Raw genomic sequence first — 24,686 nt, forward strand, 5'->3', positions numbered from 1 at the left:
TGCACATTCTGCACATGTATCCCAGAACTTAAAGTATAATTTAAAAAAAATAAATGAATGCAAATGAGATGAGCATAGGAAATGGAACAGAGGATCTGGAGAGTTTTGCTTTTTGTTTTTTTGTCTTTATTTCTTTTTATTTTTTTTGAGATGGAGTTTCGTTCTTGTTGCCCAGGCTGGAGTGCAATGGTGTGATCTTGGCTCATTGCAACCTCTGCCTCCTGGGTTCAAGCGATTCTCCTGCCTCAGTCTCCCGAGTAGCTGGGATTACAGGCGTGCGCCACCACGCCCGGCTAATTTTTTGTATTTTCAGTAGAGATGAGGTTTCACCATGCTGGCCAGGCTAGTCTTGATCTCCTGACCTTCCGATCCACTCACCTTGGCCTCCCAAAGTGCTGGGATTACAGGCATGAGCCACCGCACCTGGCCTTGTTTTTTTATTTTTAAGAGACAGGTTTGGGCCGGGCGTGGTGGTTCACACCTATAATCCCAACACTTTGGGAGGCTGAGGCAGGCAGATCATGAGGTCAGGAGATCGCGACCATCCTGGCTAACATGGTGACATCTTGTGTCTACTAAAAATACAAAAAATTAGCCGGGCGTGGTGGCGGGTGCCTGTAGTCCCAGCTACTCAGGAGGCTGAGGCAGGAGAATGGCGTGAACCTGGGAGGCAGAGCTTGCGGTGAGCCCAGATCGCACCACTGCACTCCAGCCTGAGCGACAGGGCGAGACTCCGTCTCAAAAGGAAAAAAAAAAGAGAGAAAGAGAGACAAGGTCTTATTCTGTCACCCAAGCTGGAGTGCAGGTTTGATCATAGCTCACTGCAGTTGAACTCCTGGGCTCGAGCATTCCTCTGACCTCAGCTTCAAGTAGATGGAACTACAGGCCCACACTACCACACCGGGCCCTAGTGTTCAAGTTTTTGTGTGAATATGTGTTTTTTGTTTTTTGTTTTTTTTTTTTTTTGAGACGGAGTCTGGCTCTGTTGCCCAGGCTGGAGTGCAGTGGCCGGATCTCAGCTCACTGCAAGCCCCGCCTCCCGGGTTCACGCCATTCTCCTGCCTCAGCCTCCCGAGTAGCTGGGAGTACAGGCGCCCGCCACCTCCCCCGGCTAATTTTTTTTGTATTTTAGTAGAGACGGGGTTTCACCGTGTTAGCCAGGATGGTCTCGATCTCCTGAACTCGTGATCCGCCCGTCTCAGCCTCCCAAAGTGCTGGGATTAGAGGCTTGAGCCACCGCGCCTGGCCCTATGAATATGTGTTTTCATTTCTCTTGGGTCTATACCTAGGAATGGACTTCTCTGAGTCATATGGTAACACTATGTTTAACTTTTTGAAGAGCTCCCAGACTGTTTTCAAAGTGATTATACCATTTTAAATTCCCAACAGCATTGTATGAAGGTCTCAATTTCTCCACACCCTCACCAACACTTGTTAATATTTGTCTTTTAGATCATACTCACCCTAATGAGTGTGAAGTACTCTCTCTATGTGGTTTTGATTTGCATTTCCCTAGTGGCTAAAATTATGTTGAATATTTTTTCATATTCTTGTTGAACATTTGTGTATCTTCTTTGCAAAAATGTCTATTCAGGTCCTTTGCCAGTTTTTAAATTTGATTATCTTTTTCATATTGAGCTGTGAAAGTTTTTGTTTTTGTTTTTTTGAGATGAAGTTTCACTCTGTGGCACAGGCTAGAGTGCAGTGGCATGATCACAACTCACTGCAGCCTCCACCTCCCAGGTTCAAACAGTTTTCCTTCCTCAGCCTCCTGAGTGGCTGGGACTACAAGTGCCCCATGCCCGGCTAATTTTTGTATTTTTACTAGAGGCGAGGTTTCTCCATGTTGGCCAGGCTGATCTTGAACTCCTGGCCTCAAGTGATCCACCCGCCTCTGCCTCCCAAATTGCTGGAATTACAGGTGTAAGCCAGCATGTCTGGCCAGTTTGTGTTTTTTGAGACAGGATTTCTCTCTGTTGCCCAGGCTGGAGTACAGTGGTACTGTTATGGCTAACTGCAGCCTTGACCTGCCGGACTCAAGTGATCCTTTCACTTCAGCCTCCTGAGTAGCTAGGACTACAAGCACACACCACCACGCCCAACTAATACTTTATTTTTTTATTTTTTGTACAGATGGGGTCTCGCTGTATTGACCAGGCTTGTCTTAAACTCCTGGGCTCCAGTGATTCTCCCACCTTGTCTTTCCAAAGTGCTGTGATTACAGACATGAGCCACCATGCCTGGCACTTATCTGATACTTGATTTGCAAATGTTTTTCCCATTCTGTGAGTTATCTTTTTACTCTCTTGATAGTGGTTTGTGGTTTTTGTATTTTGGTTTTTTTGAGAGATGGAGTCTTGGTTTGTTGCCCAGGCTAGAGTGCAGTGGCATGACCATAGCTCACTGTAACCTTGAACTCCTGGGCTCAAGAAGCCCTCCTCCCTTACCCTCCCTGATAGCTGGGACTACAGGTGCATGCCATCTTGCCCCATTCGTGATAGTGTAATTTGATGCAGAAGAGTTTTTCTTTTTGATGAAGTCCAATTTATCTACTTTTTTCTTTTGTCGCTTGTGCTTTTGTTGTCATATCTAAGATACTTTTGCTTAATCTGAGGTTGTGAAGATTTATACCCTTGTTTTAAGAGTTTTATAATTTCAGCTCTTATATTTAGGTTTTTGATGTATTTGATGTATTTGTAGTTACTTTTTATGTATAGTGTGATCTAGGGGTTAATCCACTTTCTTTTGCATGTGGATATTCAATTATCTCAGCATCATTTGTTGAAAGATTATTCTTTCCTCAATGAATTATAAAACTAGGGGCCTACTTGATATTAGCCAAATTTCAAGTTTGAAGCGAGTAATTGAGTTTAGAGGGCACACTGCCCTCCGAAAGACCACTTTCACTTCTGAAACCACCTGCGGTTTCAGATGGTCGCAAAACCATCTTCAGATTTGCTAGTTCACTAGAACTCACTGAAAGCTGTTACAGTCATAGTTATAGTTTATTATAGGGAACATATACATTAAAAGCAGCTGACGGAAGAGACAAATAGGGCAGAATTAGCCAGGTGTCATGGCTCATGCCTGAAATCCTAGCACTTTGGGAGGCCGAGGTGGGTGGATCACGAGGTGGGGAGTTTAAGACCATCCTGGCCAGCATGGTGAAACCCCATCTCTACTAAAAATACAAAAAGTAGCTGGGCGTGGCAGTACCTGCCTGTAATCCCAGTTACTCGGGAGGATGAGGTGGGAGAATTGCTTGAACCTGGGAGGCGGAAGTTACAGTGAGCTGAGATTGCACCACTGCACTCCAGCCTGGTGACAGAGCTAGACTCCGTCTCAAAAAAAAAGAGAAAAGGGGGGCAGAGTCTAAAAGGATTTTGGACATGAAGCTTGCATACTAAAAGGATTTTGGACATGAAGCTTGCATACTACGCTCCTGCAGAGTCAGGAGACATTACCTTCTTGGCATAGATGTATGACAATATGCATGAAGTATAGTAGCCCCCTCCTACCCACAGTTTCACATTCTGTGGTTTCAGTTACTCGTAAACAACTGTGGTTTGAAAATTTTAGGTGTAAGATTCCAGAAATAAACAATTCATAAGTTTTAAAATGCATGCTGTTCTGAGAAGCATGATGAAATCTCACTGTGTCCCACTCTACCTTACCCAGAACGTTAATTATCCCTTTGTTCAGTGTCTCCACGCTGTATACAGACCCACGTGTTAGTCAATTAGTAGCTGTTATCAGATCAACTGTTGTGCCATTACAGTGCTTTTGTTCAGGTCCCCCTATTTTACTTAATATTGGCCCCAAAGCACAAGAGTAGTGATACTGGCAACTCAGATATGCCAGAGAGAAGCCAGGAAATGTGTCTTTTAAGTGAAAAGGTTAAAGTTCCTGGCCAGGTGTGGTGGCTCATGCCTGTAATCCCAGCATTTTGGGAAGCCAAGGTGGGTAGATCATGAGGTGAGGCGTTCAAGACCAGCCTGGCCAAGATGGTGAAATCCCGTCTCTACTAAAAATACAAAAATTAGCCGGGCATGGTGGCAGGAGCCTGTAATCCCAGCTACTCGGGAGTCTGAGAGGCAGCAGAATCGCTTGAACCTGGGGTGGGGAGTGAGCTGAGATCGTGTCACTGCACTCCAGCCAGCGCAACAGAGTAAGACTCCGTCTCAAGAAAAAAAAAGGGTTAAAGTTCCTGACTTAATAAGGAAATAAAAAAAAAATTGTATGCTGAGGTTGCTAAGATCTAGCTTGTGTTTGTGAAATTGTGAAGAAAAAGAAATTCATGCTAGTTTTGTTGTCACACTTCTGCAAAAATTGCAGCCACAGTGCATGATAAGTGCTTAGTTAAGATGGAAAAGGCATTTTCTGAGTGGAAGACATGAAGAGAAACAGCTTCCGATTGACAGCATTCAAGTTTGGTACTATACATGATTTCAGGAATCTACTAGAGGTCTTGGAATATATCCCTGTGGATAAGGAGGGACTACTGTATTGCCAACCAGGGAAGCTTCAGTGCTTCCAGAGTATTTATTAGGTCATCATTACATAGGCATGATTGATTTGCTTGGCTGCCCACATGGTTGAACTCAATCTTCAAGTCAACTGATACCAAGTTGTCCAAAGTTCCCCACCCTAAACCACATGGTTGGTCTTTCTGGCATGGCCAGCTTTCACCCTAAGACTACTGGGTGTTGCAGCTGCAACCTAAAATCTGGTAACAAAGACATGCTTATCAGGTCTGACATAGATTACCTCCCAAAAGGCAAAGGCCAGATATCTCTTTGGGTAAGGCCAACTTTTTTTTACTACATTGAGATAAATATCTATTTTAAGGACAGAGTTCAGGAGGGAATGAGTGTTTTAAACTGCATATCAGTAGTCTGGCAGGAGTTGTATTAGGATCTTTATGTACGGCCAACTCATTACATTTTTAGATTAACTCTGAGAAATATTGTTCCTTTATTTTGCACATAAGGAAACTGAGGCTCATGTTTTTTTCTTCTTTATTTTTTATTTTTAGAGACAGGGTCTCGCTTCATTGCCCCGGCTGGTCTTGAATTTGTGGTCTCTGGGCTCAAGCAATCCTCTCACCTCAGCCTCCCAAAGTGTTAGGATTACAGGTTTGAGCCACCGCACCTGACCTAAGGCTCATACATTGAGCACCTTTTCTGAGAGATGGAGCTAGGATCAGACCGAAGCTTCTCTGCTGCAAACCCCTTCATCAGATGCCACTCATCAGGACTGCTTCACTGCATAACTCCAGGGTTACCGCCCACATTGTATTCTCTGAGGATGGCTTTTCCTGGGATTGTACAGTGAAGCACTTTATATCCCAGCAACCCTAAATAATACATACCATCTGAATAAAGGCAGTGTGCTTGCTGCATAAATGTAGCTTCCAGACAAGTTTCCTCGTCTCCTCTACTGTGTGTGCATTCTGGAGCCATCTCTCCACATTGCCTCCCAGTATAGCCGGTTAAAAGGTCTGTGAAGGTACACTCCTCAAGTGACCTTTTGGTGTATTACTGGCCATCCTATTTTGCAATACCACGCAATAGTTGCCTCACCTCTTTTTCTGGGTTGATTTGAGCATCACTGAAACTCTTGCTACTCTGTTTTCCTTCTCAGGCTGCTGTACAGGACAGATTGAATGAACAAGAGGGTGTACCTAGTGTTTTCAACCCGCCTCCATCACGACCCCTGCAGGTTAATACAGCTGACCACAGGATCTACAGCTATGTTGTCTCAAGACCTCAACCAAGGGCAAGTTATTTCATAGCTGGAATTTCCCCCATTTTTATTTTTAAGTATATTCACTTGGTTATATTGATCTCCCTGTGATAGGAGCAAAATAAATATTTAGAATGTAAACCTGTTAGTTAGACTTGGCCCCTTGGGTATATAATTTTGCCTTGATTCCTCAAGGAATTGTTATAGAAACTGCTAAGTTTTTTGTTTTCTATTCTTTGCCAGTTATTTGGAGAGTGTTTTCTATCTCTTAAGTTACAATTTGTTTACTCAAGTTCTTTGTTGCTTCAGTTTACTTAATCTTAAACTGCTTTTGAGGAAGTACATGGAATCTTTGTAGGAGCTTTGGCCACGTCTTTGAAATTAGCCTTGAAGGGCTAGTAGCAAGGAGGTGGTTCACTTAAATTTGACAGATATTTAAGAGCACTCCAGTAGCCTGGTATTTTGCTACTGGGGATCCAGACATGAATAAAGAGCCAATCTTCCCATTTCAAATTCAATTTTTCACAGTCTAGTGAAGGAAGTCAGATGTGTACCTGATAATGAACTCTGAAGAACTTCTTGGACTTTCTTTTTCTTATCCTTGGGGTTATACTCACTTCTTATACTTTTATACTTGCATTTAGAATCCTAAGAGAACATTCCCTTTAACATTGCAACAGTTAGAATTTTCTCCATCATCAAGCCTTTTTGTGGAGTACTTGATTTTTGTTTTGTTTTGTTCTGTTTGAGACAGTGTTTCACTGTCACCCAGCCTGGAGTGCAGTGGCACAATCTTGGCTCACTGCAGGCTAGACCTCCTGGGCTCAAGCAGTCCTCCACCTCAGCCTCCTAAGTAACTGGGACTACAGGTGTGCGCCACCATCCTGGTTAATTTTTGTATTTTTTGTAGAGATGGGGTCTTGCTATGTTGCCTAGGCTGGTCTTGAACTCCTGAGCTCAAGTTATCTGCCCACCTCAGCCTCCCAAAGTGCTGAAATTACAGGCTTGAGCCACTGCACTTGGCCTACTTGATGTTTTAAAACATGTTTCTAAGTAGTGCTTTGTGGTTTTCTGAAGTACAGTAGCAGATTCCCATGTCAGCCGTGGGGCTCCAGAGCTTCCTGTCTGCAGACACAGAAAGTGTCTCAGGTTAACACAATGTGACATCCGTGAAATGCTTTATAAACTATAGAGCTCTGGATGTATGCTAGTTTTAATAATTAATAACGGCAATAATAATTAGCATTATTACTAAGATAAGCAGCTATATGGGGATTTGTCATTGTGGTTAATATAATTATTTAACATTTATATACCAATGTCCAAGGTTAGTAATAGTGATTAACTTTCTTCCTATTTCTATATACATTATTTTAGGTTTTTATGTTTGTGTGTTTTGTTTTGGGACAGAATCTCCTTCTGTTGCCCAGGCTGGAGTGCATTGGCGTGATCTCAGCTCACTGCAACCTCTGCCTCCCAGGTTCAAGCGATTCTCCTGCCTTAGCCTCCCGAGTAGCTGGGATTACAGGCGCGCACCACCACGCCTGTCTAATTTTTGTATTTTTAGTAGAGATGGGGTTTCACCATGTTGGCCAGGCTGGTCCCAAACTCCTGACTTCAAGTGATCTGCCTGCCTTGGCCTCCCAAAGTGCTGGGATTACAGGTGTGAGCCACTATACCCAGCTAATTTTTGTATTTTTAGTAGAGACAGGGTTTCACCATGTTGACCAGGCTGGTCTCGAACTCTTGACCTCAGGTGATCCATCTGCCTCAGCCTCCCAAAGTGTTGGGATTACAGGCGTGAGCCACCGAGCCTGGCCTATTTCTGTATACCATATTTTGATGTATAAATCTAAAAAGGAAAGAATGAGTATGTATCATTTGGGGGACATTAACTTGCAACTGAATTTGACAAGTATATAAGTAGCTGTCAAAAATAAGTATTAAAGCAGTTTTGGTTTTTGTTTGTTTGTTTGTTTGTTTGTTAGACAGAGTCTTGCTCTGCCCCCAGGCTGGAGTTCAGTGGCGCGATCTCAGATCATTGCAACCTCCACATCCTGGGTTCAAGTGATTCTCCTGCCTCAGCCTCCCCAAGTAGCTGGGACTACAGGTGCATGCCACCATGCCTGGCTAATTTTTGTATTTTTAGTAGAGATGGAGTTTCATCATGTTGGCCAGGCTGATCTCAAACTCCTGACCTCAGGTGATCCGCCCCCCTCAGCCTCCCAAAGTGCTGGGATTATAGGCAGGAGACGCAGCTCTGGACCTTAAAGCAGATTTAATACAAAAATTATGCAAAAAAGAAAATGATAGTAAGATGAAATAAGACCAAGGATGGTGGCACTTAGGAAGGATGAGGTGGCCAGGAAGAAGGAACTGTATTTTAGAGGAACAAATCACATGGAAGGACAAAAAAGAGTCAGAAAATCTGACCTAGCCATTTGATAAAATATTAGAGATTGAGAGAATTGTGTCTAACTTTGTTTTTGGACTTTCAGGGGCTGCTTGGATGGGGTTATTACTTGATAATGCTTCCATTCCGGTTTACCTATTACACGATACTTGATATATTTAGGTATGTACCTTTGGATTTATGTGTTAGTAGAATAGTAAGACTTCAGAGCTCAAATTTAGGCCAAAATAAGTTTTATGCTCTATCAATGTTGACTTGCCAATTTGTCATGAGATTGAATACTCTTCCTGAACTGTCTTTTAATACAGTATAAAAGTATTTTAAATTGTTGAAGCATTGGCAGGCATTGTGAAATGAAATTGTTTTTACATCAGTCTTACCTATTGTTTGCAAAAACCAGTCTGGCTATATTGTCTCCCCCTCCCCCAACCATATTTGTCACCTCTACACTTCGTAGTTGATGTCCACACCCTTTCCTTTCTAACCACTGTCATCTCCTAGCTTCAGACTCCTTAGAACTTTTTTCCTAAACTACTTCTCCACCTGACTACTCACAATCCCAACAAATTCTCTTGCTCTGAGATTACCCAGTTTGCCCTTGATTCCTCCCATAATAGTTGGACCTCTCTAGACACTCCCGTTATACCTTTTCTTTCTTTCTTTTTTTTTTTTCTCTTTTTTTGAAACAGAGTCTTGCTCTGTTGCCGTCGCCCAGGCTGGAGTGCAGTACCACCATCTCGACTTACTGCAACCTTCACCTCCTGGGTTCAGGCGATTCTCATACCTCAGCCTCCCAAGTAGCTGGGATTACAGGCATGCGCCACCACGCCCGGCTAATTTTTGTATTTTTACTAGAGACAGTAGAGATGGAGTCTCATTTTGTTGGCCAGGCTGATCTTGAGCTCCTGGCCTCAAGTGAGCCACCACGCCTAGTACCTTCTGTACCTTTTCACTTTGCTCCAGCAACCCCTAGGTTGCAAACACTGGACCCTTTTATGTATATACCCACTTGCTTCATACCTTCACCTTTCTTCTAGCTTCCTTCATGTACCATTAAAAGAGCTCATCATTGGAAGCTACAGAGGGTCCAGGGCCAGAAAATGAGTGGGGCATAACTTCCTAGCACATCACACTTGGGTTATCTGGCCCAGAGCCAGATATGGGGAACTAAAATGTTCATGGGCATCCAGGCGAGCAGATGGAGCTGGGATATGTAGTCTGGGCCTTGTGTATACGGGGAACCTGTACCTCCCTTCAAATATGGGACAGCCTTTACCCTGCTGTAGGGCACAGAGTCTGAAGGTGTGGGTCCAGCAGCTGCATAAGTACAAGGGTCAGATAGTACCTTTTATATTGGCCCCTTGGTGTTTTATGAGGCTATCGGCTTAATGACTTTCTTGCTTTAGCAACGTTCTTCTTGGTCATCAATTAATTGCTTAGTACTCTTTCCATCCCCGTTTTATTTAAGAATGAACAGGTAGAAACCTTTAAAATCATAATGAAAACTAAGTTGACATCTCTGTTTTTTTCTAAAAAATAAAAAAAGCTGATTGTCCTACATTGTGTAGATTGTAGGAATATTGTATAATGAGGAAAAAAAAATAAAGCCTTTAAGAGATAATTCTAAAATGCTTAATTTCAAAGAAAGTAGTTAAAACATCAGTCTACTAAAGAATTTCTAACCATTCCCCCACATATACAACTTACTACATTTTGTGCTTTTAATTCGCTCTGGAATGTTTGTGTTGATGAATTTGGTTTGATTACTCGGGAGAAATTCCAAGTAGAATTGTATACACGGGGAATTTGTTGGGGTAATGACTTTGTTCACTTTTTGTTAAGGAAAGTATTATAGTTTAGTCACCTTGTCTGTGCTGAAAATTTTCCAAGTAAATGAATATTGTTTGCTTTCCCAGGGAAAATATGCATGGCATGTATTACTAATTTTAATGCAGCTGTATCATCCAACCGGCTTGTTTAATGTTAGGTAACACATTAGCCTCTGTCCCATTGCCTTCTCTGGAAACCCAAAGGATAAATAAATGGTACTATGCAAATAGGGTAGGCCCTTTGGAAACAGATGTGTGATACCATTAGGTATGTATTCTTCACTTTACAAGAGCTGCCAGTACTCCACATCTGCCAGGGTACTGTGGAGCAGTTTTATAACTTCCTCCGTGGATACCATCAACAATAAATCATCAAGCAAAATGTACTTGCCCCTTTGAAGAGCAAGTAAATCATAACCGCAACTTTAGATTTGAAGTTCCTATCCGTAATTTGAATAGTTTGGGGTTGTGAACTCAATATTCAAAATCCCAGGAAAACAAAGGAGAAGGAGGAGCAAGTAGGACAACCAGAAAGTGACCTCTGTTCTAAAGCACTGTCCAGTAGAACTCTCTGTGATGATAGAAGTGTTCTGTATCTCCGCTGTTCAATATGAAAACCATTAAACATGTGGCTGTTGAGCACTTGAAATGTGGCTAGCATTACTAAGGAACTGAATTTTAATTGTATGTAATAGATTTAAATTCAGAATAGCCACATTCGACTAGTGGCTACAGTATTTAGATGGTGCCATTCTAGAGAGTCTGGATGCATAGCCTGACACGTGATCTTTTTGGATACTGTGTCTTCCCTTCCAAATCCTTCTAGCCCTAAATTGTTCCACAAAAAACACTCAGAATTTATGTAGGCCAGTGTTGGAATTTATAATCCCAGTAGTTTGCATTCTTCCTGAACAAGCAATAGAATAACACTTGCTGCTTTATGGCTTTTGAACCAGACTCTACTCTCGGATTTGATGGTCCACTCACAGACCATTCACCTCCCTTTGTTGCAATGCCTCTGGCTCTGTTACAGGAATCTGTACAAATTGGCCCACTCCATATGCACTATAGTAAGCTGGATTCATGTGATATTTATTCCTTCTTCCCCAGGTTTGCTCTTCGTTTTATACGGCCTGACCCTCGCAGCCGGGTCACTGACCCCGTTGGGGACATTGTTTCATTTATGCACTCTTTTGAAGAGAAATATGGGAGGGCACACCCTGTCTTCTACCAGGGAACGTACAGCCAGGTCAGTGCCGCAAACCATGTAGATGCCAACTTACTGAGATGATTCTACCCTCAAAGGAAAGCATAGCCCAGTACTGATCATGTCCTTCTTTTACTTGAAAACCTTAATTAGCTCTTCAGTGCTTACAGGGGGTAATAAAAAAAGACCAAACCCTGTAGCTGGCCCCTCTTTGATCTAATGCTGCCCTTCTTTTGAGGTCTTTTCTGCATAACTTACTTTACCATACCCTCAGTTCCAGCTGGCTCATTCCCTGAACATAGTCCATACTTGCCTACCTCTGTGCCTTTGCTTTTGCTGGTCCCTCCATATGGAATGCCTTCCTCACATTTTTGCTCATTGGAATCTTACCAGTCCTTCAACTAGCTCATGTCGCTCCCCACTTATAACTATCCCTGATTATTGTGCCCTGTCCTCCCCTGTCTCACAATCTAGAATACTAATCTTTCCCTTTGTTCTTCCATAGCTTTTAAAACTTGATAGCAATTTTATATTCTTTCCTATATTATTTGTGTTCATGTCTAATCTCTGCTACCAGACTGTAAGCCCCTTGAAGGCAAAGCCTAAATCTTCTTTATCTCTCACAGAATTGAACAAGAACGTAGACCATAGACTCAGGGTAGCACATCTCATTCAACCTCAGCTATGTAGACCTTTGACTCAAGACCTGACCATTCAGGGAAGGAAAAATTAGAGTTCTGTGGGTGTTAGGTATGTCCCTAGTTTGCCAGAGAAATACATAGAATTAACACTATGGGAATAGGAAAAACTATGGGAATGCCGTGGGAATAGGCACAAGGGGGTTCTATTATGCAGCCTCCAGAATTCCTGAATCTATCTGGAGAAAGAGAAAAATGCTCACCCTTGCTTCCTGCTTTGATTTTCCCATATCTGCTTTTTATCATAGTCAGTCTCCTCGGTGGCTGTTCCCACCCCACTCAACAAACACTGAGCACCTACTGTATGCCAGGCAGTGTCCTCAGTGCTAAAGATACAGAGATGAGTGAGATGAGCACCTCCCGTGTACCCTCTCTGCTATGATCCTGAGGGTAGACCACCCTTGGCCATGTCAGCAGTTGTACCGTATAGTGTACTCAGGAGCACGCACACGCAGAAGCACGCACAGGAGTCTTGGATGAAAGTCTTTGAAAGTCTTTTACACCCTGTGCTCTTTAGAATGCCTTTGGATCGTACAGTCCGTCATTCCTACTCCATATGGCCTAGGATCAGGGTTGTCTTCACGGTTATTTTTTACTTACAAGGATGTTGTAGCTGTGAAGTAGAAAAATTCTCACCTCCCTTTCATATGGTCAGATTCTCCTGTTTTTAATCTTCCTTAGACTGTGGGTGCAGCTGACTTTTCTGTGATTTGTTGGGAACCTGTATTTGTAAGCCTGTCTACTCTCATGTGTCTGTTACAGTTTGAATCCTAACAACACTAAAACCTTTTCATTAAAGCTTGTTAGCATGGAGTTTCTATAGGGAGAGCAATGCCAGGGGTGTGAAGGTAGGAGCTCAGGAATTTTCTGATTTCTCGCTCACCTTTTTTCCTTATTTTTTCCTTTTGTTCTTAAATACATAACTGTATCCATTAGGACCCTTAGCCTAAATATAAGCTCAAGGCACAGTCTTCGTAATAATGAGTGATCTTGTTTCTCACAGGCACTTAACGATGCCAAACGGGAGCTTCGCTTTCTTTTGGTTTATCTTCATGGAGATGATCACCAGGACTCTGATGAGTTTTGTCGGTAAGTGGATTGATTATTTTCCTTCTCTTTTCTGACTCTTTCTGGTGACAGTTCGTAGTCAGCAAGTTGTTCTCATGTCCTTTTCGTACCTTTCCACAGCAACACACTCTGTGCACCTGAAGTTATTTCACTAATAAACACAAGGATGCTCTTCTGGGCATGCTCTACAAACAAACCTGAGGGATACAGGGGTAAGTTATGTTTCTTCTGCCTCATTTAGGTTGTTGGAGAATCTTTGGAATAGTCTGGAAAGACATGCCGTGCCATTTATTACAAGAGTGTTCGTTCTGTGGTAGGATACGATGCTAGTTACTGTTCTATATTGTCTCATTTAATCCTCTCAGCAGTCCTGAGAGATAGGGGGTCATATTACCTTCACTTTATGGTTTAGGAAACAGGCTCAGAGAGTTTAAGCCACTGGCTGAAGATCACACAATTAGCAAGTTTTATTTTTTTGTTTTTTATTTAATTAAAAATTTTTTTTTTGAGATGGAGCCTTGCTCTGTCACCCAGGCTGGAGTGCAGTGGCGCAGTCTTGGCTCACTGCAGCCTCCAACTCCTGGGTTCAAGCGATGGTCCTGCCTCAGCCTCCTGAGTAGCTGGAACTACTGGTGTGCGCCACCACACCTAGTTAATTTTTTTGTATTTTTAGTAGAGACAGGGTTTCACCATGTGGCTTCAGACTCCTGGACTCAAGTGATCAGCCCACCTCAGCCTCCCAAAGTGCTGGGATTACAGGTGTGAGCCACTGTGCCCCGCCATAATTAGCAAGTTGTAGCATATGATTGGGTCTGCCAGATTCTAAAGCCCATTCTTCACATTCAGCATTGCCAAAGCCTGCCACATTCATAGAAATATCCAGTCTTGGCTAGCAGCTTGCCTTTAATCTTAATGGGCTTTTTACTGAAGAGTTTATTCTTTTCATCAACAATTTTAACAGAGCCCTTGCATAGTGAGTCAGTTGTTTGAGTACCTTGAGTACTAATATGGATTTGGAAAGTTCAGATCTTTAGAGATAAGTATTTTTAGGCGTTTAGTAAAAGATATGAAGGCATCCAGTGAGGAAGAATGTAGTCATTTTTGCGGCTACTTGTATCCAGCAACCTTTGAGTTTATATTAGCATGCCACATACTGTGCCATGACTTTAGAACCAAAGATGCGGCAGATGTTGTCCCTGCATCCCGGAATCTGAATCTTCAGCCTATTTGTTTTTAAACATCCAAATTCCTGCATGCATTTTGCCATTCTAATACAGCTTTGACGGGGGCGGAAGGGAGGTTGTGAGTAGAAGGAAGGTAAGGACTTTTTTTAATAGAAGTTTATAAAATCTCTTATTTCACACCATAAGGAAAACATAGATAAAACTCTGTTATGGTAAAAAGTTTAGTCATTTGGAAACCAATTTTCTTTTTGTTTTTTTTTTGAGACCAAGTCTTACTCTGTCACCCAGGTTGGAGTGCAGTGGTGCGATCTTGGTTCACTGCAGCCTCCACCTCCCGGGTTCAAGTGATTCTCCTGCCTTAGCCTCCCAAGTAGCTGGAATTACAGGGATGTACCACCATGCCCTATTAATTTTTGTATTTTTTGTAGAGATGGGGTTTCATCATGTTGGCCAGGCTGGTCTCAAATCCCTGACCTCAAATGACCCAACCACCTCGGCCTCCCAAAACTGCTGGGATTAAAGGTGTGAGCTACCAGCCCAGCCTCAACTTTCTATTAATAAACTTCTTTGGAACAGAAAAACTAACCTTTTTACGGGTAGAGAAAAGATACATGGGGAGAAAGGGTAAGGAAAGGATTAGGCAAGAGAAAAAAGACTATGGTGGAGATTATCATCAGTATCATCAAGCTGAGACTTGCAGCCTTGTGCCCTTTTAGGTTTGAGCCCTTGTACAGGGAAAAACTGCCAGATTCTTTATAGATCCTTTTCCTACCATCAAGTAGACATTATCCTTGAACTCTGCAGCCTTCCCTGGCATCATCACAACAACCACACCGCCACCAGGAAAGCCTGTCTTATTCTAGTCAAGCACCTAGGGATAGGCATGCAAATTGATAACAAAAACAAAAGATTACAAAACTGGGAGGAACTAGGCATGGTGGCACACGCCTGTACTCCCAGCTACTCAGGAGGCTGAGGTGGTCAGGTCACTTGAGCCCAGGAGTTGGAGACCAGCCTGAACAACATAGTGAGACCCTGGCTCAAAAAAAGAAAAGAAAGAAAGAAACTAGGAAGTGGGGAAAGGCAGAGACCAAATGATACCTCCCGTCTTCCTCAACCAGGATTAAAATAGTTCTCTCTCACTCATTGTGAAAAGTCTAAGGTTGATCTTTTTCACCGTCAAGTCCTGCCCTTGATCTGTTGGGTCTTTTTGTCAGTCTCACAGGCTTTACGAGAGAACACCTATCCATTCCTGGCCATGATTATGCTGAAGGATCGAAGGATGACTGTGGTGGGACGGCTAGAAGGCCTCATTCAACCTGATGACCTCATTAACCAACTGACATTTATCATGGATGCTAACCAGACTTACCTGGTGTCAGAACGCCTAGAAAGGTACAAGGGAGTTCCCTTCTGGAACAGAGAGAGACCAGTTGTAAATTTGGAGGGCTGACCTGGGGCTCTACCAGTACTGACTTCTTCTGTGCATCAGGCCACTGTTAGCTTTTAGCTTTGCCCATTTATCGTCAAAATATTTACATAGTTTGACCTAAATTACTCTATATCAGGTAATCTGTTCTTAGAGATGTTCAAAATAAAGACAAGGGCTGGGTGCAGTGGCTAACACCTGAAATCCTACCACATTAGGAGGCTGAGGCAGGAGGATTACTTGAACCCAGACTGGGCAGCAAAGTAAGACCCCATCTCTACAAAAAATAAGAAAAAATTAGCCAGGCATGGTGGTACATGCCTGTAGTCCCAGCTACTTGGGAGCCTGCGGTGGGAGGATTGCTTGAGGCCAGGAGTTGGAGGCGGCAGTGATCTCTGATTGTGCCTCTGCACTCCAGCCTGGTTGACAGAGCAGGACGCTGTCTTTAAAAAATAAATGAATGAATAAACAAAATAAAGACAGGCCTCTATGCTCAAGAATGTACATTGTGGTATTTAGAATAGCCGAATACAATATAAAGAACTTTGATGTAAAAAAAAAAAGTGGAATGGCTATAATTCCTCTCCATTACATAAGTTATGTACATTAATTATAGGAAATCCTAAAACCACAAAAAAGCACAAGGAAGAAATTTAAAATCACTGATAATCCTGCCACCACTTGAACATTGTTTTTTTTTTTTTTTTTTTTTTTTTTTTTTTTTTTTTTTTTTGAGACTGAGTCTGGCTCTGTCGCCCAGGCTGGAGTGCAGTGGCCGGATCTCAGCTCACTGCAAGCTCCGCCTCCCGGGTTTACGCCATTCTCCTGCCTCAGCCTCCCGAGTAGCTGGGACTACAGGCGCCCGCCACCTCGCCCGGCTAGTTTTTTTTTTGTATTTTTTAGTAGAGACGGGGTTTCACCGTGTTAGCCAGGATGGTCTCGATCTCCTGACCTTGTGATCCGCCCGTCTCAGCCTCCCAAAGTGCTGGGATTACAGGCTTGAGCCACCGTGCCCGGCTTGAACATTGTTATATATTTTTTTAATTTTACACACAACACACACCCCTCTATATGTACACATTTATTTGTAAAATTGGGACAATACTTTTTTACAACCCTTCTTCATGTAAGAATGTATCACAGCCTTTTCCCTCATCATTAAATATTCTGCCACATTTTAAAAATTACTGCATAACATTCTATTATCTAAATACATCATAATTTAACCAGGCCATTCTTTTTGGATTTTTGGATTACTTTCTGTTTGTTGCTATTATAAATAGCATACATGGAGATAATTTTTTGCAATTTGTGATGGTTTCCTTAGATTAAAATTTAAATTCCTGAAAGTACAGTTTCTGGGTGAGACAATATAAGTATATGTTTACGACTTTTGATTTGTAATGCCAACTTGCCCTCAAGAAAGTTAAACAAACTTAAATTTATGGAAAGCTTTTAATAACATGGGGACATGCTTGTTACATATTAGAAAAATGCAGAATCAGGCCGGGCATGTTGGCTCATACCTGTAATCCCAGCACTTCGGGAGGCTGAGGTAAGAAGATCACTTGAACTCAGGAGTTTGAGGTCAGCCCGGGCAACAAGGTGAAACCCCATCTCTACAAAAAATACAAAAATTAGCTAGGCGTGGCGGCACACGTCTGTAAGCTGAGGTGGCAGGATTGCTTTAGCCTAGGAGGTTGAGGCTGCAGTGAGTCATGATCGCACCACTGCACTCTAGCCTGGGTGACAGAGCAACACCCTGTCTCCAAATAAAAGAAAAATGCAAGGTCAAAACCCTATAAATATAGTGTTATTTTAACTGTGTAAAAAAATGTATAGAAGAGGAAACTTTCTGAGGTAACTGAAATGTTCTTTCTTGATTGAAGTGGTGATTATGTGGTTACATTTATCAAAATTCATTGAATTGTACATTAAGACCTGTGCATTTCATTGCATGTAAATTTTGTCTTAATTTTTAAAGAAAGTATAAAGCAAGAATGTTTTATCTGTTCAACTATTTTGATTGGCTAAATATTTTGGGTAAGACAAAACAGAAATTTGTTGGAGAGAAAATAGGAGCTATGCCAAATGTTATATAGTGTTTTATCTTTGATTAGGGAATCTCTGAATCACTCTGAAAACTCTACATTTTCAGATCTGCTACAATGTGTATATGGATGTATATGTGTGTGTTTTGGTTTTATGAGATCAGTACAAAAATGCAGTAACCCAAAATATGATGTTGATGATCCCTTCATAATAACAGTACTGTGTTACATTTGTTAGAATTAGGGGAAAAATTTTATTGTAAAAGAGGAGAGGACAACTTGCTGTTTTCTTTTCTGCCAAATTAAACTGAGATAAAAGGTGGCTTATTCAGATTCTGCCATGCTTTGCTTTTGGAATCCCTTATGGCAGTGTGAAATAGTCATCTGCTAAGAATATCACTGTTTTTACACACACACACGCATGCACACGCGCACACACAGAAAATTTCAGTATAAGAAAACAGAACTTGTGAGAGTGCTGTTTTTCTTCTCTTGCTTTTGATCTGTTCACAGGGAAGAAAGAAACCAGACCCAAGTGCTGAGACAACAGCAGGATGAGGCCTACCTGGCCTCTCTTAGGGCTGACCAGGAGAAAGAAAGAAAGAAACGGGAGGAGCGGGAGCGTAAGCGGCGGAAGGAGGAGGAGGTGCAACAACAAAAGTTGGCAGAGGAGAGACGGCGGCGGGTAACGGACCTGTGACTTTACTCCCTGTGGTTCCCAAACTGCCGAGACTTTGCCATCTTGGTCTTAAGTGTAAAAGGAATAAATGATAGCCACTTTAAACAGACTAAGAGAAAAACAAAAGGAAAAAGGAAAGAAAAAAATAGAACATGTTGTGATTATGGGTGATTTAAATTTTTCATACCATTTAAATACTCATTCTTTTTTAAATAAAAATTTTTAAAAAGAGACAGGCTTTGCCATGTTGGCCAGCCTGCTCTCGAACTCCTGACCTCACGTGATCTGCCTGTCTTGGCTTTCCAAAGTGGTGGGATTACGGGCATGAGCCACCATGCCTGGCCCTAAATATTCATTATTGATACCAGTATTAGCTGATTTGGCATTTTACTCATTATCTTTTTGTTTTTGTTTTGTTTTGTTGTTGTTTTTGTTCCCTAGCAATGTATTTCTTTTTTTTTTTTTTTTTAAAGAGATGGGGTCTCACTGTGTTGCCCAGGTTGGAGTGCAGTGGCTATTCACTAGTGCAGTCATGGCACACTACACCCCGAAACTCCTGGGCTCAAGCAGTCCTGCTGTGGCCTCTCAAGTAGCTGGAACTACAAGCACATACCATGGCACCCTGCTCCCTTTCCCCTTTTTCTCAAATAAATACCTAGACATAATAAATAATACATGAGATATAATTGTACTTTAAATTTAGGTTGTTTTTGACTATTCCCAAGAGGTTTTTCTTAGAATACTTAAACATTAATTTTTCTTCTGACGACTGTATAATAAAGCTATATAGTCATTGTATTTATTTCTTGAGCCATAGCCTCACCTTTGCTTTGTGTCTCTGCAGAATTTACAGGAGGAAAAGGAAAGGAAGTTGGAATGCCTGCCCCCTGAACCTTCCCCTGATGACCCTGAAAGTGTCAAGATCATCTTCAAATTGCCCAATGATTCTCGAGTAGAGAGACGATTCCACTTTTCACAGTCTCTAACAGTAAGGACCACCTAAGTTCTGTGAAGTGTATGTAGCATCTGGGCTATAGATTTGGAGCTTTTACTGACTCTTGAGAGTGTCTGTCTGCTGCTCTGATGAACAGGGAACAGAGAGAGAGATGGGTATGCCATCAGTGGATACCAGGAACAGTACTGCAGAGTGGACTGCTGTAGGCTCCTTCAGTTCTAGCTTCCAACTCAAAGCAATGTTTAAGTTTTTGTTTAATTATATTTGGGGCCGGGCGCGGTGGCTCAAGCCTGTAATCCCAGCACTTTGGGAGGCCGAGACGGGCGGATCACTAGGTCAGGAGATAGAGACCATCCTGGCTAACAGGGTGAAACCCCGTCTCTACTAAAAAATACAAAAAGCTAGCCGGGCGACGTGGCGGGGCCTGTAGTCCCAGCTACTCGGGAGGCTGAGGCAGGAGAATGGCGTGAACCCGGGAGGCGGAGCTTGCAGTGAGCTGAGATCCGGCCACTGCACTCCAGCCCGGGGACAGAGCGAGACTCCGTCTCAAAAAAAAAAAAAAAAAAAAATTATGTTTGGGCTCTGCTAAGAAAAACAGGTATCTTACATAAGTCCCTCAAAAGACTTGTGTGTTTGAAGATGGGAGACTCTTCTGTGCTGTCTTCCTGCCTTGGCTTCAGAATCCCACCAGACGCCTGCTCTGTAGAAAAAGCACTGGAATGACATACCTGAATATAAGTGCACTTGCAGTTTGGATGCAGTTGTCTTTCTCTTTCTACTCATTTTCTGAGGCCCCATTTTCTGAGGCTACTTTGTATATATGATAGCCATGTAATAGTGTTTGTCATTTCCACATGGAAGTCATTAAAAACAGAAACTCAGTCTCACAGCATGAGGATCAAATTTTCATTCTTCCAGGGTTACTAAATGTGTTTCCTTGGTCAGTTTACTTAATTTCTAAGCCTCAACTTCTTCATCTGTAAAATGGGTTTAATAATAGGCATGGCATGGCACAGTGCTCATGCCTGTAATCCCAGCACTTTGGGAGGCCAAGGTGAGTGGATCATTTGAGGTCAAGAGTTTGAGACCAGCCTGGCCAACATGGTGAAACCTCGCCTCTACTAAAATTACAAAAATTAGCTGGGCGTGGTGGCACACGCCTGTAGTCCCAGCTACTCAGGAGACTGAGGCAGGAGAATCACTTGAACCCGGGAGGTGGAGGTTGCAGTGAGCCAAGATCGTGCCACTGCACTCCAGCCCGGGCGATAGAGAGAGACCCTGTCAAAAATAATAATAATAATAATAATAATAGGCATTCCCTAGTAGGATTGTTGTTAGAATTAAATTCTCAACATTGTGCCTGGCTCCTAGTAAGCACTTAAATACTCACTACTATTTTTGGTATTTGTAACCAAAAGAAAATTTGTTTATATTGAGAGTCAGTATGTCACCTTTCCAAATTTATAGCTGTAGTGGATTCTGCAGTTTTCCTGATCATTCAGAATAATCAAGGGTAAACCTCGTAATTAAAAGATGATGCACTGTAGTCAGGTGAGGCTGGGTAGTACATTCATGGCTTCTGTTTGTTTAACTGGACAACATTGGGCAAGTTGCAAAACTTTTACAGGGCCTCAGATATCCCATTAGTGAACTGGAACTATAATCTGCCCTCTGATAAGTTTAAACTGCAGATAGGTGTGTCATACACTGAGCTAGATACTCTAGGAATCGTTTAGATGAGTGAGACATGGTTTTGGAATTCATAGAGCTTACTGGCCAGTACAGAATGTAAGTAAGACTCAGAGAACTAATACAGAATTAAAGTTATGAAACATTCTGGTAAGAGAGAAGCAAATGGCTTCCTTGTTTTATTTCTCTCTCATTTATGCATTTATTTATATTAGGGGAAGTGCTCATGTCTCTAACTTTGTTTGTTTTGAGACACAGTTTCGCCTTGTCACCCTAGCTGGAGCGCAATGGCACTATCCCAGCTCACTGCAACCTCCGCCTCCTGGGCTCAAGCAATTCTCCTGCCTTAGCCTCCCAAGTAGGCACCCGCCACCATGCCTGGCTAATTTTTTTTTTTTTTTTTTTTTTTTAGTAGAGATGGGGTTTCACCATGTTGGTCAGGCTGGTCTCAAACTCCTGACCTCAAGTGATCCACCCACCTCGGCCTCCCAAAGTGCTGGGATTACAGGTGTGAGCCACTGCACTCAGCCCCCTGTCTCTAACTTTGGATTTTTAAATTGAGATAACATGGATGTGCCTCACACAGTATCCACCATGTAGTAGGTGGTTAATTAGTGTTAATTTTCTTCCCCTGGTGTCCCATTTCTTAACTATGGGTTTGTATATGTAGTTTAGCTTTCATGTTCACTAGCAATTTTGCTATTGTACACACAAACTACATGGAATTTCTACCCCAAAAATTCTGATAAAACTATATATGAAAAACCTAGGCCAGGTGCCGTAGCTCACGCCTATAATTGCACTCCAGCCTGGGCAACAAGTGTGAAACTCTGGCTCAAAAAAAAAAAAAAAAAAAAAAGAATGAAAAACTTAACAAAAATTTACTCTCCTGAGAGTTTTGGAGGAAAAATTTGTTAGAACTGTGGAACAGAATAGGCTTACAGCCAGAAGGGAACCAGCCATTCATTCATTTAAAAGTCTTCATTGATCCTTGAAGACTTTTAAATGAGTTCCTCACTAAAAGCTGTTTTTTAAAAAAGAGTATCATGGCCACCTGAGATGAGTCCAAGAGAAATGTTTGCTCATAAATGGGGCTTAGAGATGGAAAAAGGTGTAAAGTAGCAGTGCCCTGATAGTGCCGGCCTGGAATTTAACATTCACAGAGATAATTACATAAAACCTAATAATGCTATAGTGTTTTTTAGTACCCTTAAAGACTTTGTGTCGGCCAGGCGCGGTGGCTCATGCCTGTAATCCCAGCACTTTGGGAGGCCGAGGTGGGTGGATCACCTGAGTTCAGGAGTTTGAGACCAGCCTGGCCAACATGGTGAAACCCCATCTCTACTAAAAATACAAAAATTAGCCAGGCGTGGCGGCACAGGCCTGTAATCCCAGCTATTCAGGAGGCTGACACTGTAGAATCGCTTGAACCCAGGAGGCGGAGGTTGCAATGAACAGAGATAGTGCCATTGCACTCCAGCCTGAGTGAACAGAGCAAAATTCTGTCTCAAAAAAAAAAGGCCTTGTATCATCTTCCTGTGAACTTGGTCCTTTGTAAATAATCTCGAGGAGTGACAGATTTGTGGGTAATGCTCAGCTCTGGAAAGTAGTGAAATGCTAAGATAAGAGGGATACGCTGCAGAACAATCGCCAGGTCCCATGAGTGGTCATAAAAGAGGCAACTGACTTTGTTTTAAACAAATGTATAAGAGATCCAAAGCCCAGAACTAATTTTTCTGTCCATTGCAAACCGAAAGGGACCTCTGGTAGTAATATAATCTGTTTCCTGATGGTTATCAACCCTTTGCCATTAGTAAATAAAAAATGCCAGCCGGGTGCGGTGACTCATGCCTGTAATACTAGCACTTTGGGATGCCAAGGCGGTGGATCACTTAAGGCCAGGAGTTCAAGACCAGCCTAGCCAACATGGTGAAACCCCATCTCTACTGAAAATACAAAAATTAGCCGGGCGTGGTGACATGCACCTGTAATCCCAGCTACTCCGGAGGCTGAGACAGGAGAATGGCTTGAACCTGGGAAGCAGAGGTTGCAGTGAGCTGAGATCGTGCCACTGTACTCCAGCCTGGATGACAGAGTGAGATTCCATCTCAAAAAAAAAAGAAAAACAAAAGCCAAGTTTGTACCAGGTATTCTCAAGCAGTGATTAAAAAGGAATCAGAAAGTATTTTTTTGACCGGGCATGGTTGTTCACACCTGTAATCTCAGCACTTTGGGAGGCCGAGGTGGGTGGGTCACCTGAGGTCAGGAGTTCGAGACAAGCCTGATGAAACCCTGTCTCTGGCCAGGCTAGGTGGCCCATGCCAGTAGTCCCAGCACTTTGGGAGGCCAAGGTGGGTGGATCACGAGGTCAGGAGTTCGAGACCAGCCTGGCCAACATGGTGAAACCCCATCTCTACGAAAAATACAAAAAAATTAGCCAGGCATGGTGACACGCGCCTGTAGTCCCAGCTGCTCGGGAGGCTGAGGCAGGAAAATCGCTAGAGCCCGGGAGGCAGAAGTTGCAGTGAGCCGAGATCCTCCCATTGCACTCCAGCCTGGGCAACAGAGCAAGACTCCATCTCAAAAAAAAAAAAAAACTTTTTTTTTTCACTCTTGTATCAAACCCATATTGGTTTCATATCAAGAATACTTGGTGTAAGTCTAATTGATGCATCTTAAGAAAGAGTGAACGTTCGTGGGAATTGCAAAGAGAGAAGGAAACTGAAAATGAGTGGGGCTGATAGACTAAAATATGAGAAGTTTATAAAATCAGGAATGGATTAGATAAGAGGAACATGGATTTACTGCTTAAATTCTGGATTATAGCCCTTTAAAAATCCCTCAGGAGGGCAACATGACAAGACTCTGTCTCTACAAAAATTTTTAAAAACTAACCAGGCATGGTGTTGCACATGTGTGATCCCACTTACTTGGGAGGCTGAGACAGGGGGATTGCTTGAACCTGAGAGGTCGAGGCTGCAGTGAGTTGTGTTTGTGCCACTGCACTCCAGCCTGGGTGACAGAGCGAGACCTGTCGGGTGGGGGGGAAGTCCCTAAAGAGCTAAGTTTAAGAAATAAAGGGCTGCTTTACACAGAGGAAAATAAAACCCAGAGAATTCATCATTGTGAGAGGTGTATCAAAAAGAAAATAAGAATAGATTCCTCCCAAAAAGGAAAAATAACTTGAATGACACGTTCGTCATCTTTGGGGTTGATCTGAAAGAGGCTGGCAGAATTGTTGTTAGAAGTAGAATGCTAGATGGAGGGGCCACAGAGCAGAGAGAGGGAGAGATGGCAGTGGCCTGTGGGGCATCTCACACACAGTTTAAATTTTAGCATCATGGACTCTCCTGATCCTGCCTCCCTTCTCACTGAGGATTTTACCTGTACCTTGTCAGAGCCAGAGCAGGGTAAGGAGGGCATTCCCACAGAGAGGAGATTCATATGAGGTGCAACATGTTTATTTTATTGTATTTTTTTGTCCATAGGTTATTGGGGAACAGGTGGTGTTTTGTTACATGAGGAGGTTATTTAGTGGGATTTGTGAGATTTTGGTGCACCCATCACCCAAGCAGTATACACTATACCCTATTTGTAGTCTTTTATCCCTCGCCCCTTCCCACTCTTTCCCCCAAGTCCCCAAAGTCCCTTGTATCATTCTTTTGCCTTTGCATCCTCATAGCTTAGCTCCCACATATCATTGAGGACATACAATGTTTGGTTTTCCATTTCTAGTTAC

General features: G+C 42.6%; 1 protein-coding gene across 3 annotated transcripts in view; it reads left to right on the forward strand.

Moving 5' to 3' along the window:
- Positions 1–24,686, forward strand: part of FAF2 (Fas associated factor family member 2) — a 102,845-nt gene that overhangs the window by 73,158 nt on the left and 5,001 nt on the right. For all 3 annotated transcript variants that reach the window (XM_065547071.1, XM_015452271.3, XM_005558593.4), the window contains exons 3-10: positions 5,644–5,778; positions 8,244–8,320; positions 11,098–11,236; positions 12,896–12,981; positions 13,081–13,172; positions 15,362–15,539; positions 18,138–18,309; positions 19,148–19,291. In XM_065547071.1, the coding sequence (XP_065403143.1) occupies positions 5,644–5,778; positions 8,244–8,320; positions 11,098–11,236; positions 12,896–12,981; positions 13,081–13,172; positions 15,362–15,539; positions 18,138–18,309; positions 19,148–19,291 (1,023 nt within the window). The remainder of the gene's footprint in view (positions 1–5,643; positions 5,779–8,243; positions 8,321–11,097; positions 11,237–12,895; positions 12,982–13,080; positions 13,173–15,361; positions 15,540–18,137; positions 18,310–19,147; positions 19,292–24,686) is intronic.

Source organism: Macaca fascicularis, chromosome 6 (assembly GCF_037993035.2).
Source record: "Macaca fascicularis isolate 582-1 chromosome 6, T2T-MFA8v1.1".
NCBI classification, from domain to species: Eukaryota; Metazoa; Chordata; class Mammalia; order Primates; family Cercopithecidae; genus Macaca; species Macaca fascicularis.